General features: G+C 41.6%; 1 protein-coding gene across 4 annotated transcripts in view; it reads left to right on the forward strand.

Moving 5' to 3' along the window:
* The window catches only part of LOC135205629 (AP-2 complex subunit alpha-like), a 205,260-nt gene extending 196,902 nt beyond the window's left edge, over positions 1–8,358 (forward strand). For all 4 annotated transcript variants that reach the window (XM_064236426.1, XM_064236424.1, XM_064236427.1 and 1 more), the window contains exon 20: positions 3,531–8,358. In XM_064236426.1, the coding sequence (XP_064092496.1) occupies positions 3,531–3,608 (78 nt within the window). In that variant the 3' untranslated portion in view covers positions 3,609–8,358. The remainder of the gene's footprint in view (positions 1–3,530) is intronic.
* The last annotated feature ends 9,419 nt before the right edge of the window (positions 8,359–17,777 follow it).

Below are 17,777 nucleotides of genomic sequence, written 5' to 3' on the forward strand. Positions count from 1 at the left end.
TTTCTTGTTGTCCTTAGCGACTGCAAAAAGAATTAGTGAAATACACGCTCTAGATTCTCGAGTAGGATTTAAGAGTGATGCGGCAATTTGTTCTTTCCAGACTCTGTTTCTGGCAAAGAACGAGAAACCTTCAAAACCTTGGCCAAAGAGTTTTGAAGTTAAAGGACTTTCAAATCTCGCAGGAGAGGAATTGGAAAGATCATTATGTCCGGTTAGAGCCCTGAAGTTTTATCTAAAGAATAAGAACGAACTCAGGGGATGTAAACAAAGCCTGTGGTGTGCAGTTCGGGATCCTAGTAGACCCATGTCAAAAAATGCATTAGCATTTTTTGTTAGAGCATTATTACTGATGCTCATAGTAACTGCACTGAGGACTTTCAGGACTCTCCGAGTGAAGGCTCATGAGGTTAGAGCTGTGGCCACTTCATTAGCTTTTCAGAAGAACATGTCTTTAAAAGACATTGTGGATGCGACTTACTGGAGGTGTGATTCAGTTTTCGCATCGCACTACCTTAAGGACGTTAAAGTGACATATGAAAAGTGTTTCTCTCTGGGTCCTTTTGTATCAGCTGATACAGTGCTGGGGCTGGGAACACATAACGATCCTTAGAAAATTTTGTATTTGATATTTTAAATTTTGATGGTACATAGATCTATCTTGTGAGACGGGTTGTTGTTTTTCTGCTGACTAGAATGCTTGTTGTCGCACGGGCGTCCTTGCTTGGGTCAGTAGGGAATCAAGAGATGTCTTACTGGCTAGATTGTACAAAAAATTTTTATTTTTATTTTTATTTTTGTACTTTTAAGTGTACGAATGTTTGTGATTTGAGTTTGTGGTTGTTTGCAAGGAGTTAGGGGATAACTTCTTGCAATCTTAGAACTAACATGGTTAGGTTAAGGTGATCGGGATCGGTGTTGTGCTCCTTGTATAAGGTTCTTGTCAAGTAAGTGGATAAGCACCCATTGACATAGTCCTTCCAGGATCTGCCGAGTAAGCGGATAAGACCCCTTTGGCAGACCTACAAGAACTCTTAGCCATAGATCAATATCTCGCTGAGGCTCTTGAGACTGACTAGACTCCTGGATTGTATTCATGAAGTCTTCAGTCTAAACAGGTAGGAACCAAGGTTTTATTTATTTACTACCTACAACGATTGTTGTGATTCCTGTTTGAATCTGTATTTAGCTGTCTCTGTCCCACCTCCAATGGTGTGAATCAGCTAAGTATATATCTGACAGGTAAGTTGAATGTATAAAAATGATATTGTTATGATACAATAAAGTTTTATACATACTTATCTGGCAGATATATACGATTTATACCCACCCTTCCTCCCCTCAGGAGACAGGCGGTATAGAAAAAATATGATAGAACATGGGAATGGTTCCTAGTCCTGCCACCCAGCGGCAGGTAAGTAGATCACCTGACCTACCGGTAGCGTGTGCGCGAAATTCGAATTTCTGTCGGACGACAAAGTCAAATAGCTAAGTATATATCTGCCAGGTAAGTATGTATAAAACTTTATTGTATCATAACAATATCATGTTTCTAGCACAATATTTTGATTTGTGGTGAATTTTTGAAAAAAAACTTTCCTTACGTCCACGCGGTAACTGCCAAAAAAATCAAAAATTCTTTCGTCAGTTTGTCGTAATGTTTGCACCATTTTATATTAGCCATTACATAAAGTTTTATATATGAAAATGTGTGCAATTTCATGTAGAATACAAGAAACAAACAACCCATGGTTGTAGCTTTTATCAGTTTTGAAATATTTTCATATAAATAACGATAAGTGCCAAAATTTTAACCTTTGGTCAACATTGACTCGACCAAAATGGTAAAAAAACGCAATTGTAAGCTAAAACTCTTACATTCTAGTAATATTCAATCATTTACCTTCATTTTGCAACAAGTGGAAAGTCTCTAACACAATATTTTGATTTATGGTGAGTTTTTGAAAAAAACTTTTTCCTTACGTCCGCGCGGTAACTCTGCCGAAAAAATCAGAAATTCTTTCGTCAGATTGTCATAATGTTTGCACCATTTTATATTAGCCGTTACATAAAGTTTTATATATGAAAATGTGCGCAATTTCATGTAGAATACAACGAAAAACAACCCATGGTTGTAGCTTTTATCAGTTTTGAAATATTTTCATATAAATAATGATAAGTGCCAAAATTTCAACCTTCGGTCAAATTTGACTCTACCAAAATGGTAAAAAACGCAATTGTAAGCTAAAACTCTTACATTCTAGTAATATTCAATCATTTACCTTCATTTTGCAACAAATTGGAAGTCTCTAGCACAATATTTTCTCTGTTGTGCTTTGATCATTGTAGAATTTGTTATATACCAAAATCATCGCAATTTAGTGTACAATACAACGAAAAAAAATTAACTCATCAGCTTTAACCGTTTTGCTCACAGCACGATTTTTATATAGTTATATATGAAATTTTTTATTCATGCTGTCATATATTCCAATATTTATATATGATACTGATATTTTTTTTCATTTCTGATGGTTGCATACTAACCTCTGGCAATGACAAAAAAAGGAGCCAAAAAATGAACTCTTAATCTTGAAAACTCGGCGTGCTGTGATTTTTTGAAAAAAACTTTTTTTCCACTGCGGCGCTCGCTCCCTAACCCCGCCGGCATAAAGGAGACACTTTCGGAAATGCCAGCTCGGCGTTTAAGGGTTAATTGGTGTGCCTGGATGCATTCCACAGCCAAGGCATTTCAAGATTGAGTTTATAATAGTATATTATTACTTGGAAATATATATTAGATTATAGATTGTAAAATGTTTAGCAATAATATAATAATAATATTTTGTATGTGTTTTAGTAGTGTAGTAAAACCTCTTCACAGAGCAACCCACTATGCTCCTGCGTCATTGTAACAAACACTCATAGTAATACGTATACACTAGTATGCTGTCTTACTGCAAAAGCTAAACTTTTTATATTCCATAAAAAAAGTAGCTCTAGTATGCATAATGATTACTACTAGCAGGAGAACTACAATAATTAAAGATTTAAAATAATGAATGTTTATAAATAATAAGCATTCCATACAGAAATCAGTCAATCTGCACAATTAAGAGTATACTTTAATTAATAATTCCAAGAGCCATACTTGCTGGCATACAATAGGACAATACTGGAAGTCCTAGTGTCAAAATTACAATATTTTTTTTATATAAAAATGGTTTGAAAAATGTCAACTTGAAGCTCGAACTTTCAAAATGAACTTTCTTTGTATGAGTTGTATTAGACATACGAAGAACTCCAGGGTATATAATATGTATCAATTTCGGAGAGAACGTCCAGATGAAAGTTATGATTGTTTCTTTGCCCCTTTTAGTCGAGTATGATCATATATTAAAAGTTTTTGTAACTTGTCATTTAATTTCAACTACTACTTGTCAATTAATTTTTACTTTTTCTACTTATTAGTTAAAAGGCGTTTTAGGCATACTAACTGGCAATATCTACAAATAATATATTTTGTGTTTCAGATGTATCGGTTAACTATTCGTGCCAGCAAAGAAACTACCAGTTCCATATTGGCAGAATTATTAGCAGAGCAGTTCTAAAGAGATACAGCAAGGATTGGTTTTGTCGTCCATGGCAGGCTGCATTTTTAGCCAGAATTGTGAATGAAGGTTTAATAAAAGCATGCTGGAAGGCCGGTGTCAGAGAAAAGCCTCAATTGTCCTAGTGATGATGATGATGATGATGGTGATCCTATGATTTCCTCCCTTTAGAAGGTGACATAATATGCCTTAGATATAAATAATTCTTGTGGAATCAATTCTGTTTATTTTGAATTTATTTTATTTTATAGATATTTTTTATAAATTTATTTAGTGAGAAATATGGTCCTACTGTTAACATCCATTCTGTCGGATGGCTGGTAACAGAAGAGCCAAAAGCAGCTCTTTTATTTTGTAAAAGAGTTGAGGTTCATATAGTAAACTATTCACAGAGTATATGTATATAAAATGAATTTGAATTGTAAAGTGACAGTTGGAGACACACAGTTAGGACATTCATGGACTCTTGTATAAGGTTATTTTATTTGTTACCCTGGTATGACATTGTAAATTGTTAGAATGTAATATATTAGATTGAAATATTGTCAGAGATTGTCATTGATAGTATATCAGTAGTCGTTATCTTTTGTTACATAACGTTACCTGTTTCCACAAAAAGATATGCTGAGATTGTGTTTGGAATGGTTCTTGAAGGTCAACTTGATCGATCATATTACAAATTATGCAAGTTTAGTAAGTAAAAAAATAACAGGGATGATTCACGGTATGTTTATATGACTGGTAGATAGCCATTGACATTTGAGATGGCATTTAGTTTTGAGAAGTCATTAGTTAGTTTTTTTTTTTTTTTTGTATAAGGGACAACACCTATACAGTATTTGTTTCACTTGAATGCTGTCTTCCACAGAAGTAGGATGGTTTGTGCAAGTCTCTTGTTACATTGTTCTTTCTTTTGTACTGTGTTAAAATATGCTTCCTGCTTTACTTGGGTAGTATAGGAAGAACAGTCTAGTTAATTTATGATTGGTATTGTCCTCTTTTGTTCCTATTGTTGTTTCTCCCATCTTTTTTGAGAGATTTATTTTTATTTAGCTGTGACGAATGAAAAATTAGTTGCTCTATGTTTAAAATATTCAGCATTTTCAACAAAGACATTCACCAGGACTCGGTCCTGGAGGTACGCTTAAACAGGCACACCTTAAATCATCCCTCTTTTTAAAGTGAATTAAACTTGATTAGGGGCCTAAGTTCCCAACCATATGGTTATCTGGCCAGATTTGAAAGTATGAAATAACAGTGGAAAGATCTCATCTGGTCATTGTCAACATTCCTTCCACTCTGTCTTTTGGCCATATCACAGTAAGAAGATAGCTTCCTTATGCACATAGGTTATTAGTGGTGGTAGTAATGTAGATAAAATTGTGTAAAGATATTACCAACACTGATGGCTTGAGGAAGCAAGCAGATTCAGGTAAAGTGTGTGACAAATGACGTGTACTTTTGAAAGTCTGCTGTAGCATCCCATTGATCAGTGTATTGTAAAGATAAACTTGTGCATTGGTAGATCATTTTCATTCCTCATGTGAAAATTCATTGTGTATTATAGAAGTGTGTGTGGAGACTGCGAGATCATAATATCATTTTGTTATTAATGTTGTCATTACTATTACTGTAATAATTTTTGTCGAGATTACATCTTTCATTCATCTGAAGTCAAATCAGAGACTTCAGTGGTCCTTTTTTTCCAGTTCTGTTACTTTTTCATCCTTACCATATCATGCATGAACCTTGTCATAACTAAGAAGCAATCTATTCCCCCCCATATTTTTGTTGTTGTTAATCCCATTTTAATTTAATATTCTCTTTATGTTGAACCAAATGGGTAGTGGTCATGTTTACTGCTATGTTCAGATTTTCCTGTCTATTCTCTCTCCCCTTCCATGCTGGACAACAGACAGGTTATTTATGAAGCTTTGATTTGCAGAGTTCAAGCTCAATTTTTTCCCCTCCAAGATCAGTATCCTTGTAAGTACTCTTAGTATTCAAGAAATCTTGTGTTCTAAGGTCTTCTCTATACTGAATATGGAATTGCACACACAACCATGAAATAGTATATTGCCTCTGATGCATGGTGTAAATCTGTAGGTTATTGCATCCTATAGTGTAAAATATACATATAATTCTAAGTTCAATTAGGGAAAAGTTATGCCTTTTCATGTTTACGGAAATGTTAAAACCAACCTTTTAGTTTCCACCATTGTTAAAAGTAGATAAATGAAAATAGATGAAAATGGTCATTTGGATGGAGGTTGTTTTACATTTGAGATTTTACCCAGTTTCACCCTTAAGCACTGACTTTCTTGCCTTGAAGAATGGCTTAAGTGTCATAAATGTATTTAAAGTAATATATTCTATATTGATGACTTGGTCTTAAAGGATATAATCTGTCAAAAGTACAGGATAATTTGGTTTTGATATTTGTCATTACTTAGACATAAATGAGTGACTTCTAGGCTGCCATTAACAGCTTTTTCAAACTTTTTAATAACAATGCTATTTTGAGCATCATTGTAGACAACCTTTGTATGACATGATGTCACTGAATATTTTATTTATTTTGGGACTCTGATGTACAATTTCTGATCTTGTATTTGTTATAATTTGAAGCTGGACTTTAAGTTAGTATGTCTGAGAGATTATATTTTCCCCCATGGAGGTTTTTATAGTTCATGTTGCCTTCTAAAAGTTTATTCTTGTTGTGACTGTGGTGTCAAAGTGACCTCTTTGAGATTCCCCAAATTCTTGGTAGGACCGGCATCGTACGATCTTTTTGGAATTGTTGTAAGAAGCCAATTAAGTATTTGATCACCAGATACTATTTTCCAAAGTCCTATCACTAGGGCTGGTGCTTGAGGGTGTGTTTCACTCCCCTCCCTTTTTATAACACCAGGATTCACATGCATTTAGCTGGTTTGCATATGCTCCTGATCTTAGTTTCTTTTAAAATATTTTTTTTTTATTTACGATGTAATTTTGAAATTCAGTTAGCATTAGAATTTGGTTTCTTTCTTCCCTTTGAAATATTGAATTTAATTAATAAATAGCCTTCATAGATAATTTGATTTATGTAATGTATATAGACAGTACAGCATATAATTTTGTATTTTGATATGTTAGACAGATTGGGGTTAAAGATTTTGGGTTGTATATTGTGATAAATAGCTGATAACCTTTATTTTGAGTAGACATTTTTTTTTTAGTTTTCACCACTGCTTAGTAAAGTAATTTCTTCAGCAACTGTCTTCTCATGGAATGCCTTGAGTGTCAAATGAGATCGGCTTTATTCACATAATAATTTTGATATATGCATAGTTCCTTAAATTCATTTTTTTTTTTTTTTAACTTTTTCCCATGGTAGTTGTATGATACAGAGGCAGCTATCTGAGGCCACATGCTTGTGTAATCAAGGGTTTCAATGTATCTAGGGAGCTGCAAGTGAGCAGTTTTGTTTTTGATTTTTAGGTTTGGAATTTTCTTGTCTTTTCCTTGTCCTTGATATTTTTAACTGGACATTGAGTTAACAGCACACATTACTTTTAAGACTTAACAAATAAAATAATTGAACCACATCAGTAATACTGTATAAGCATCATCAGTTCTTGTGACATTAGATGCTGCGTGTCTAATCTACTTTTAAAAAGTGAGAAATGGGGTTTTGAATGGGTTATTTCTTTTAAGTATTCTGTAGACATTCCAGTCAGGCACGTAGCTATTCATTTTTGGCTTTACTCTAGTACTGGCTTCCTCAATATAACAAAGTGCTGTTAACCTGTTCTTACATTGGATGAGGTGTTGCTGTTTTCTCTGTTGTCTAAGGTGATGCATTAGCATATCTGAATTTTGAACCATTGAATGTCTTCAGTATAATTTAAAGCTGTGTGAAAACACACCGAAGAAACCAATTTAGTACACGAACAAAGCTCTTTCGAGTTGAAGATACAGTAATCTCAAGGAGGATGTTAACTAGTTTTACATTGGGTCTTTAATTCTGGTCTTGTGTAGCATAGGTGTGAAGTGTCCCTTAGTAAGGTATGCAAGGGTATTTAGTTGTAAGTGATGGCTCAGGAGGGCGACATAGTGTGTTCGTCTGCCTTCAATGCATCTGCCTGCACAAATTTGCTGGCAACAAATGTTCATTGACATTTAAGTCCACCTATGTTTGACATGATCTGGAAGAGACAGATTGTAAATACAGTAAAGTACAGTAAATCATTGAATCAAGTGGGTGTTGAAATATTAAAAGCAACACTGCAGAATTCATTTTATGAAATGTGCAGTGTGTCATCCAAAGGAAGAAACATTCGCTTGACTGGGATTTCCTATCTTTCAAAATTATGATTGCCGGTATTTTGACTTCAGAATAGGTCACTGGAAAGCCTCAAGAAAACAAGAAAATATGAAATAGATCAGTGCTTTGTCTTCTGCATTTCATTAAAACTAGTATTGATATGAAACTTATCTACTGTTAGTGAGGTGTAATAGTTAAAGGGAAATTATCATCAAAGTATGTTCTAGCATTCGAGTTCTGGCTCAATTGTATTAGGAAAAATGAAAAGACTGCACAATTAGCAGGTGATTGTTCATTATCTGGAATTGAATGCTTGGTATGTCCTCATTTTATTGCCATACAACATTGTGTTTTCTGGAGATTTTCCACTGATGTCAGAAATGTGTTACACACTGAAATTATTGTAAGAAATGGTTATTAAAATAAATGTGTATATTGAAATGCAATTTTATTTATAATGCTTGAAAAATACCTTCTTAAACTGTAAAGTATGCCTGCTGATCATCACAACCATCTACACAAAATACGCAAGAAAACAAGCAGTCAGTCTATTCGTAGCAGGTTAGGCCCTCTGAAAGTCATTTGGTGCAAATAAATGCACATTTTTCGTATATGTAAATAAACCCTCTGCCTTTACATATAGGGTTTACTTTCAGCACAAGTTGGAACTGGCCATTTAACAAAAAAGGTAATGGTATTGGTAGTTGGCTTCCAACAGCAGGGGAGAAAGGTCTGCCATGAAGTCAGTAGGCATTCACTTTTCCTTTCAGCTGCAGTCTGAGACGTCTCTTCTGGCTGCTGCTCGACTCAATTCTCTTTAGTCTTTCTTTTCATTTTCAAGTATAATTTTGTTTTGAAATATTTTGGTATAACTGCTATCTTAGTATAGTATGTACATGTTCTACTCTGTTTATATATTTTCTAACCTCTTTCTTCCTGCATAGCTGTTCCTATGCATTTATGCTGCGTAGTAGTTATCAACTCATTTTTGCCCATGTAAGCCATTAACTTACTTTTATGTTACCTTGGATATAATGCAACCCCACCTTGGATATAATGCAACCCCACTCTTGTCTTAGTCTTAATGTTTTTCATTTAGTATTCTGTTATATATTTTTCCCATCACATCCAAGGGAGAAGGACTGCCTCTCTCCTCCAATCTATTTTTAAACGCCTTCTCAGCCTCATTTTATTAAACATCTGTGTTCTACATCTCTCCTCTGTTTGTTCTGAAGTATTTTCTCTCTGAAACAAGCAGGGTTTTCATTTTGACCAAAAAATTACTTTGGAATGTTAGATGCTTTAGTCTTTCAGATATAGTAGAGGTTGAGAGGCTCGAGATGGAGGTGGGTTCTCTTGGCACGGTGCGATAGTGCGTACCCTGTCACACGAGAGCCATACTTATCTTCAAGCATGGAATCCCCTCCCCTGGTACGAGGAGGAAGTGGGGGTTGATGGTGCAGGACCCCAAGAGATTACCGGTTCCAGCAAGTTGTCTCCAAGGCCAGTAGGTGTATCTGTCCCAGTTCCTGTCAACAGATCTTGCTCTGTCTTGGGGATGGGGGGAAGTTGGCCTTCCTACGCCCTCCCCCTCCTCTCGTTCCTGTTCTGGATGATGAGAAGGCCTGGGACTGCTTTCTTGAATTTTTTGTTGCTGCCTTCACATCCTTCGTCGTATGCTGTTTCACAGTCTCTCTCTCTTTTATCTTGTCCTTTCAAGAGGCGTTGGGTAGGCCACTACCCTTAGCAAGGTTACACAGTATTCTAAGGAAGACGACACACCTTTGGAGGGACAACCAATGTCTGTGTTTAGCCTGTCAACTTCGGTTTGGGTGTGTGTGTGTGTATGTTGTTGCAGTGTATATTGTAGCTTCAATACAGTAGAAGTAGAGACTTCACCTTCACCTTTTGGTGTAGGCCTGGCTGTCTCTTCCGATTTTTACCTCCTAGACCGGGCGTCTCTCATCAGTGCAGCTCCTGCCCAGATCGTCCTCTTCCCTTCCGTTGTCCTTCAGGGCAAGAATGAGCATATCTTCAAAGCCAGAACAAAAATTCCTAGCGATCTTGTACTTTCTCTTCCCCTACAAGTCTCCTTTTGAGAACAGTTCCTGGTTGCCATTATCAATGTTGTCACTACAGTATTCCGGACATTAACCAAAGATATGCTGTCCAACAAAAGGAGAATACACAGCCAGGCAAAGGCAAACTTTGCCATGTTCAAACGTCTTCAGCCAAAAGTTTGCTCTCCAAGGAAGAAGCACAGCTGCGGATGTAATACAGCAGTGTCCATCTACAAGTGTTGCATGATTGAGAAACAACTCTACTTGATTGTTTTCATTATTACATCTCCTTACCTCTCCCCTATGCCTTTTCTTCTTAGCCTGAGTGAGTGTCAAGTATGTGGATGCTTCTTCATCCCTGCATTCCTGCTCGAAATGACCACAGTATGTCACGTCTGGGCCTGGACCCCCAACCACATTCACTTGGAGGTTTGGAGGAGAACAGGTTGGCTCTGGGAGTTTCTCCTCACATTCATGTGATGGTTTCATATTGGATGGATCGCTCTTCAGAGAACGTTTTCCACCATCAGCGCCTTGTGGCGCCAATAACTGGAACTTAATGTGGTATGGCGCAATAAATCACAGATTTTACGTTGTTAGGCAAACGCCATTAAGTGAAATTCTTCGGTCCCTTTGGGACCATAGAAGCAATCAAAGGTGTCCCTTTCAAACCCCCATCCCAGAAGAGGAAGTAAGGGTAAAAGGGATAAAATGCTAAGACAGCTTTCCTCCCCATGTACAGCCACTGGTGGAGTGCCTGTAACCTTAAGTCTTAATACCTCGGCTGAAACCTGGGTAGTAGATGTCCTTCGGTAGGATATCAACTTGACCCTTCGAGTTCCTACCACTTCCTCGTCAACCATCGAGTCTGTCCACAAATTTGTTCCGGCTCGCTAAAGAATCTTCCCCTGTGGAGAAATTAATACCATGTGGAAATCGTACTAATCCAGTTCCCGATTTCTTCATCAGTCCTTCAATTCCTCACTGGACGAGTGGTTTTTGTGCTGGCCTACCAATTTGGTAGTCATGAGTTCGACTCACCACTCTGCCAATGTGGAATCAGAGGAATTTGTTTCTAGTGATTAGGAATCAATTTCTCGATATAATATGGTTTGGATCCCAAAATAAGCCGTAGATCCCATTGCTAAGTAACCAACTGGTTCCTAGCCACAGAAAAAAATATGTAATCCTTTGGGCCAGCCCCAGTAGAGCTGTTAATCAGCTCAGTGGTCTGGTTAAACTAAAGCCCTGTCCACAAAGCTTGACAAACTGTGTTTGATGTGATGTCAGAAGCAGGGAAAGTCAGACCTTTTCCCACTGTATCTGCGCTTCTGCCGTCACATCAAGCAAAGCTCGACCGTGTGGACGGGGCCTTAGATATACTTAACTCAGCAGTCCTTCTTTTAGAGAAAGTGATGGCTAATTGGAAACCAGTCAGATCTTTCTTCTCTGCAGATCTTCTCTGAAGAGAGAAATTACTTGCTTTATACATACTTGCAACCATCAGGGAGTCCTTCGTTGGGTCTCAGGGACAAGTATTTTCAATACTCCCCTGTCAGTCCTACCACAAGTCTCTCGGCTTCATTTCCTGGGTAGACTTCGTACCCCTTCAGAGCAGACAGCTCCACACCTATACCTGTTGTGAGCTTCCGACCTCTCCTCAAGTATTCACATGACTTCTCACCTTGGCTTCAACTAGGCCACGTTCGTTCAGGGACGTCTCCTGATGTATATCGACGATCATTTGGTCTTTTGGCGAGCTCTCATTCACAGTGTCTGTAGGAGAGGACCAACTTCTCGGATTGGTTGCAGCCTGAGGGTTGCATGAACCTGAGAAGTCAGAACTCTCACCCAAGCAAGACAGTATCTGTAAGGGTTTATTATTATTATTATTTGTTTAAGCAGCCATTTCCAAATAAGTCCAATTGGCTGCTTAATGCAGATAAAATCTGTTAAAATTATCATATTAAATAAATATATTTTTAGTCATTGTTTAAAAAAAAAATAATAAATTGATAAAACATTACTGTACACATTTAAAATAAATTTGTATGAATAAAATTATTATATATATATATATATATATATATATATATATATATATATATATATATATATATATATATATATATCTATCTAATAAAATTATTTATATATATTTTAATAGATCTATATCTGTTAAAAATTTTAAAATCTTGCAAATATTTGAGTCATCATCTCCTAGAATGTCCTGCATTCTAGCAGATGATCCAAAGTATTTAAGTCTAATATGTGAATACTTAGAACATTCAATTAAAATGTGTTTCACAGTTACTCTGGTTTGACAGGTATCACATTCTGGAGGTGGCTGATTAGACATAAATAAGAAAGCCATGAGTCAACCTTGTGTGCCCATTACGCAGCCTGCACAAAGCGACTTCATGGTTTCTCTGCTTCTGTAAAGAATTTTTAAAGGGAATGATAGTGGTCTTTACCACTCTAAGTTTGTTATTTTCAAGTGATAACCATTGGTCTTCCCAGATTTTGTCTAAAATAAATTTAAAATAATTTTGTTCCGATACGTAATACAAACCCTCGGTTCTTTAACAATAGGAAGTAACTAGCAGCAGCTGGAACGGTCGTAAGCTTCGAACAAGGGAGAACGGTAGTTAACTGCTTGTCCGACAGTGCGTGCGCCGCGCGCCTGGGAGGTGAAGAATCACTTTTGCTTTCGGCCGCGTGTGTGGAGGACGTGTTCGTCATCGCTCTCTGCCTGCTTCATCGTCGTATGCTTTGTTTATATTGTGTTTTCCACTACTGGTTTGTTTGGTTTGAAAATGAAATTGTAAGTACTCTGTTTTCATTTTCATTAATTAAATAAATTATGGGTCAAGAAATGGAGCTATCGCCGTAGATGCGGCGGTTTCCGCTCTTTTCCTGAAGTTGATCCTCATGAATAATGTTCTCGGTGCCGAGGGCGGGAGCGCACTCGTGCCGAGTCGTTTGTTTCTGGGTGAAATTGTGAAAGTGAAACTTGTAAGTACAGTACTCTTTTTCATTTATATTTTGCCCTGTGCGCTCAGGGCTGAGGGCACGAATGCTCGCGGCACAAGCCCTTTAATTTGTATGAAAGTGAATGCAAGAGCAGCATTCTTTTCATTTTCATATATTATTTGATTATGGATCAAGTTTTCCGCTCTTACCCGGGAATTGATCCTTCCCCTTTTATATTGTGTGAAAGTGAATCGCAAGTGCAGTATTCTGTTTCACTTTTATATATTATTTCATTGCATCAATATTCATTATGGATTAGTTCCCGCTCATACCGGGAATTAATCTTTATACTTTGCGCTCGGTGCAGAGGGCACGTTTGCTCTCACGCCGTAACGTTATTAGTGTAGGTGCAGTACGGATGCTGTGCGGGGGCAGGGGAAGCGAAGGCCTGCCAGGAAGTCGTCGGAAAGCTCTCCCGCGACTCCCTTGGTAACCGATTCTTCGTCTTCTTTCCTGCCCCCCCGCTCAGCTCCCACGAACGGCACCTTCCCCTTCGGGGGGGAGGAGTATCCGGGTCCTTCTCCTCGCCCAAACTGTCGAGTGTGGAGGAGGGCTCTCGGTGCCCCAACGTACAATTGTATTCGGGGTCTCCCATTCGTTCGGGGTGGGGCTAGCCCCCTCCCGCGTGAGGGCACCCCTCAGATTGACCCGACTGTTGCTTCCGCAGGTGCATCTTCCGTGGGAGACGACCTTGGGCAGGTGTGGGCGTCACTGGGACTGCAGGGCGTGCCCAGTATCCAGGGGTTGATTCAGCAGCTGGCGGGGTCGGGGGCAGTCACACATGGAGTGGTGACCACCACAACAACTACAATTTCTACCCCAGGGTACGCCGCCCCTCCGCACCTTGTGTATACGCCGCATGTGATGACGGTAACACCGACAGCGGCCGTGTAAGGGCCGCTCGCTGCCGTATCAAGGAGGGGTGTGCCGCCTCCGCCTGGGTTCTGTGTGCTGCCAACCCCAGACTTCTGCTGCCCGAAAAGCTCCCAGGATGTTGATGGCTGAAAATAAGCCTCCTGGGTCGCCTGACTTGACAGCCGTACCTGCCGCTACCGCTGTTCCTGCTGCTGGCCCAGCCGCTCTCGCCGCTCCTGCTGTTCCTGCTCCTGCCCACGTCGTTCCTGTCCACGGTGTTGCTGCCCCAGACTCAGGTCCTTCCGGACAGGTGCAGCCGGGCCCTGTTGCTTTGGCAACTACCCCAGCTCCGTCCTGAATGGAGGATCTGACGTCTGTCCTGCGTGAGCTGACGAAGAAGAGGAAGAAGAAGAGGAAGGTGTCGTCGTCGTCTGCTGCCGCCTCTTCCCCTTCGACTTCTAAGGCTACCAAGCCGAAGAAGAAGAAGGCTGCCTCCTCCCACCCTAAGAAGGCTCCTTCGGGAACTTCTAAGGGCCCGTCCCACTCCGGTGGGACGGGGGGTCCTTCTGCTGGTCCTCCTGCTCCTTCGGGAACAGGGTCCGTCTCCCCTTCCACAAGGAAGAAGAAGACGGGGACCAGAGGGGTACCGACTACCACCGGTACTTCCTCGCCTGGTGTTAGCGGCGCTGCCGCTACGCCAGGTTCCGGCTCGGTCTCTCATTCGCGAGAGATTCCGAGTATACGGTCTCCCACGGGAGACCGTGCAGCAAAAGTTCTGGCGCCAGAGTTCGCTCGGCACCAAGACCGCGGCACGGAGCAGAAGGCTGGTGAGAGCTGCTCAGGTGACTCTCCAGGTCAGCAGCCGCTCTCGCAGCGACCAGCTGGTAACCCGGGTTTCCCCCCTAAGAAGGCTCCTTCGGGAACTTCTAAGGGTCCGTCCCACTCCCGTGGGACAGGAGGTTTCTTCTGCCGGTCCTCCTGCTCTTTCGGGAACAGGGCCCATGTCTCCTTCCACAAGGAAGAAGAAGGTGGGGACCAGAGAGGTACCGGATAACACCAGTACCTTCTCGCCTGGGGTTAGCGGCGCTGCCGCTACGCCAGGTTCTGGCTCGGTCTCTCGTTCGCGAGAGGTTACGAGTGTATGATCTCCCGCGGGAGACCGTACAGCCAAAGTTTTGGCGCCAGAGTTCGCTCGGCTCCAGGACCGTGGCACGGAGCAGAAGCTGGTGAGAGCCGCTTAGGTGACTCTCGCCAGGCCAGCGGCCGCTCTCGCAGCGACCAGCTGGTAACCTGGGTAGACGTGACTGTTCCTGACCAGCCACAGGCTGAGGCTGGGAAGAGGTCCCCCCTCCCGATTGTTGGCGCCAGCCTCGGCTGGTACCAGCGGTATGATGCGCCGCGAGGACATGCACCGGTCTCACCGTGACATTGGTCTCTGCAGGTCTCCTGACCACCGCTCCCACAGGGACCGGGCGGATAGGGGGACCAGCGGCAGCTCCTCTGCACACAAGATCGGGGCCGCTGTTCTCGGTCCAGCCGTTTTTCCCAAGGAAACGGCTCGACTAGGCCTGCAAGTTGGCGATCGCCTGCAGCCCTCCAAGCCCGCTGGTTCTGCCAGCGAGCGAAAGAGGAGCGTCATGTCTTCCTCTCCCGTGCCTGCAACTTCCTCGGTTTGCACCGGGAAGAGCGAGGCACAGCGGGGTGATCGTGAGGGGCATGCCCCACACGATCCTGTCACGACACCGTAAGTACCAGGTACGATCTTCGGACCGACCAGGACGTACGCGCAAGTGGCAGGAGGAATCCGAGAGGGGTCTATCGCAGTTCCCCCTCCTTAAGGGGGAGGTTCTCGGAATATGCTCTTGTTCGAAGGGCTTGACGGTCCTACTCTGCAAGATGCTGTGACTTCCGAGATCCAGAGGAACTGTACTGAGGTTATTGCGCTGATTCGTCAGCACAACGACCTCGGGGAAGGATCGCCGCTCCCACCAGCAGAGCCCACGTCTCGGCTCGAGCCGTTTTGGGGCCCGAAGAGGGAACCCAAACCGACGGTGGGTCTGCCGCGATCGGAGCTTGCCGACTGTGTTGAACCAGGTAGAGTCTCTCGTCTCCGAACAAGAAGGCTCTCTCAGATCTGGCCGGTCAAACAAGCTACTTCCACCTCCTCTACTGCGACAGCGGCGTTTCTGTGTGTCTTCGGACACCGTATTTGAATACCCCTTCGGTCCTCCTGAGAGGTTTCGACCTCGATGAGGACTGGAATGAGTCGGAGGATGGTATCGGCTCTCTCCTGTCAGGTGTCGATCAGCCCCACCCAGACGACGTTCACAGTGGCGGCAGACCCTTACCTACAGTGCGAGTTCGTAACCCTCCTCAGGAAAACGTTTTCTCCTGACGATACATTTTCCCAGACTCTGAGTGGCCATCGCCCTGCTCCTACTCTTCTCCAACTGCTAGTTCCGCTGGGAAGGCGAGCGAGTATCCAATTCCTCCCCCATTCTCTCTCTCCTTACGGCTACGAGGGAAAGGGGAGGGATCCTACAGAGATTTCTCTGTAGGATCCCACGTTGGGGACTGCGCTACCGGGGGGACCTTCGGGTCCTACCTGACGTAAGCCCCGGTCGTTGAGGAGGGATCCTGCCCCATCCTCGATTTCTACGGGAATCGAGAGGACCACCAGCCGATAATCGTTTGACGAATTCGGTGGGGGTTTCGCAGAGTGCTTAGAATTCTGCGGAATTTCTAGCACTCTCAGAGTGTTCGAGTTTTTTACGATCTCCAAACACTTAGGCGAGACCACGGTCCAAAGTGAGCGAGACGAGAATCCCCGATAATTGTTACCACGATAATCGGGAACCTCGTCTAATGCTCGAATTCCTGGAATTTCTAGCATTTGGAAGAAGACTGCTGCTGAAAGAAGAGTATCTCACAGTAGGCGACCCACCTGGAATAGAGAAGAACAGACGGGAACATCCAGTTTGGCTTGAACTGTCGTCTTCAGTATTCTGTTCACCATTGAAGCTTTCCTTCGGGGAAGACTTCTCCTTCACTCTTTTGACTAGAGAATGAAGGCGGTCGATCTCCAATCCTTATTCTCATTCCTCGAGGGGAAAAGAATTTAGGATGGAGGTCTTTGTACAGAAACCTACAAATATACTGCGTATATTACCCTAGCAACATGATTCTGTTAAGCAGTTGAATTGTTCGGGTTGTAGGCGCATACCGTAGTTAACTCTACGGATTGTGACCGAGACGAATAGTATCTTAATTGAACTGCAACTCGGGGCTGCCTGCAACCTCCCAGGAGTTACCAGTTTCGATTTTAGATACTTGGTATTGTCACGACAACACCAAATCAGCTTTTGTATTTACCGAAATCCGTTTCGTTTAAATATAATTGCTTGAGTGTATTTTTTTTTTATTTTATGCTCGATGGTTCTAGCTGAACGCATTCCTTCGTGGAATGGATTACCTGGCAACTCAGGATGACGTGTCAGCGAGAGCTGCTGTGTATTGAACTGCATGATAGCAGCTCAGACAGTATCAGCTGGCTCTCCGAGATTGGCGGTCGGTTATGTCTCTCTCCCCTGCTTTGATTGACTACCGAACCGTAACTCTGCCCAACAATCACGGACTCAGGTCTCTGATTAACGGGGATTCTCGCATACATGAAGGACCATCTACTGCTGTGACGCTCGATTTCATCTCCTTCGACATTGCGAGAATTTTCAACAGAGATATCTCTTGGACTCTTTCATCTTTCTGTTTACCACACGGTAACAGAAGTCTGTACTAGTCTACCGCTGCATCGCTCTGCGATAATGCGAATGATTTTTGCAGACATCTGAGTTTGTCTTCAAAATATCTCATATTCGTAGGTGTGTAATTGTTCATTGTTCACCCCGAATTAAC

Source organism: Macrobrachium nipponense, chromosome 24 (genome assembly GCF_015104395.2).
Source record: "Macrobrachium nipponense isolate FS-2020 chromosome 24, ASM1510439v2, whole genome shotgun sequence".
NCBI lineage: Eukaryota > Metazoa > Arthropoda > Malacostraca > Decapoda > Palaemonidae > Macrobrachium > Macrobrachium nipponense.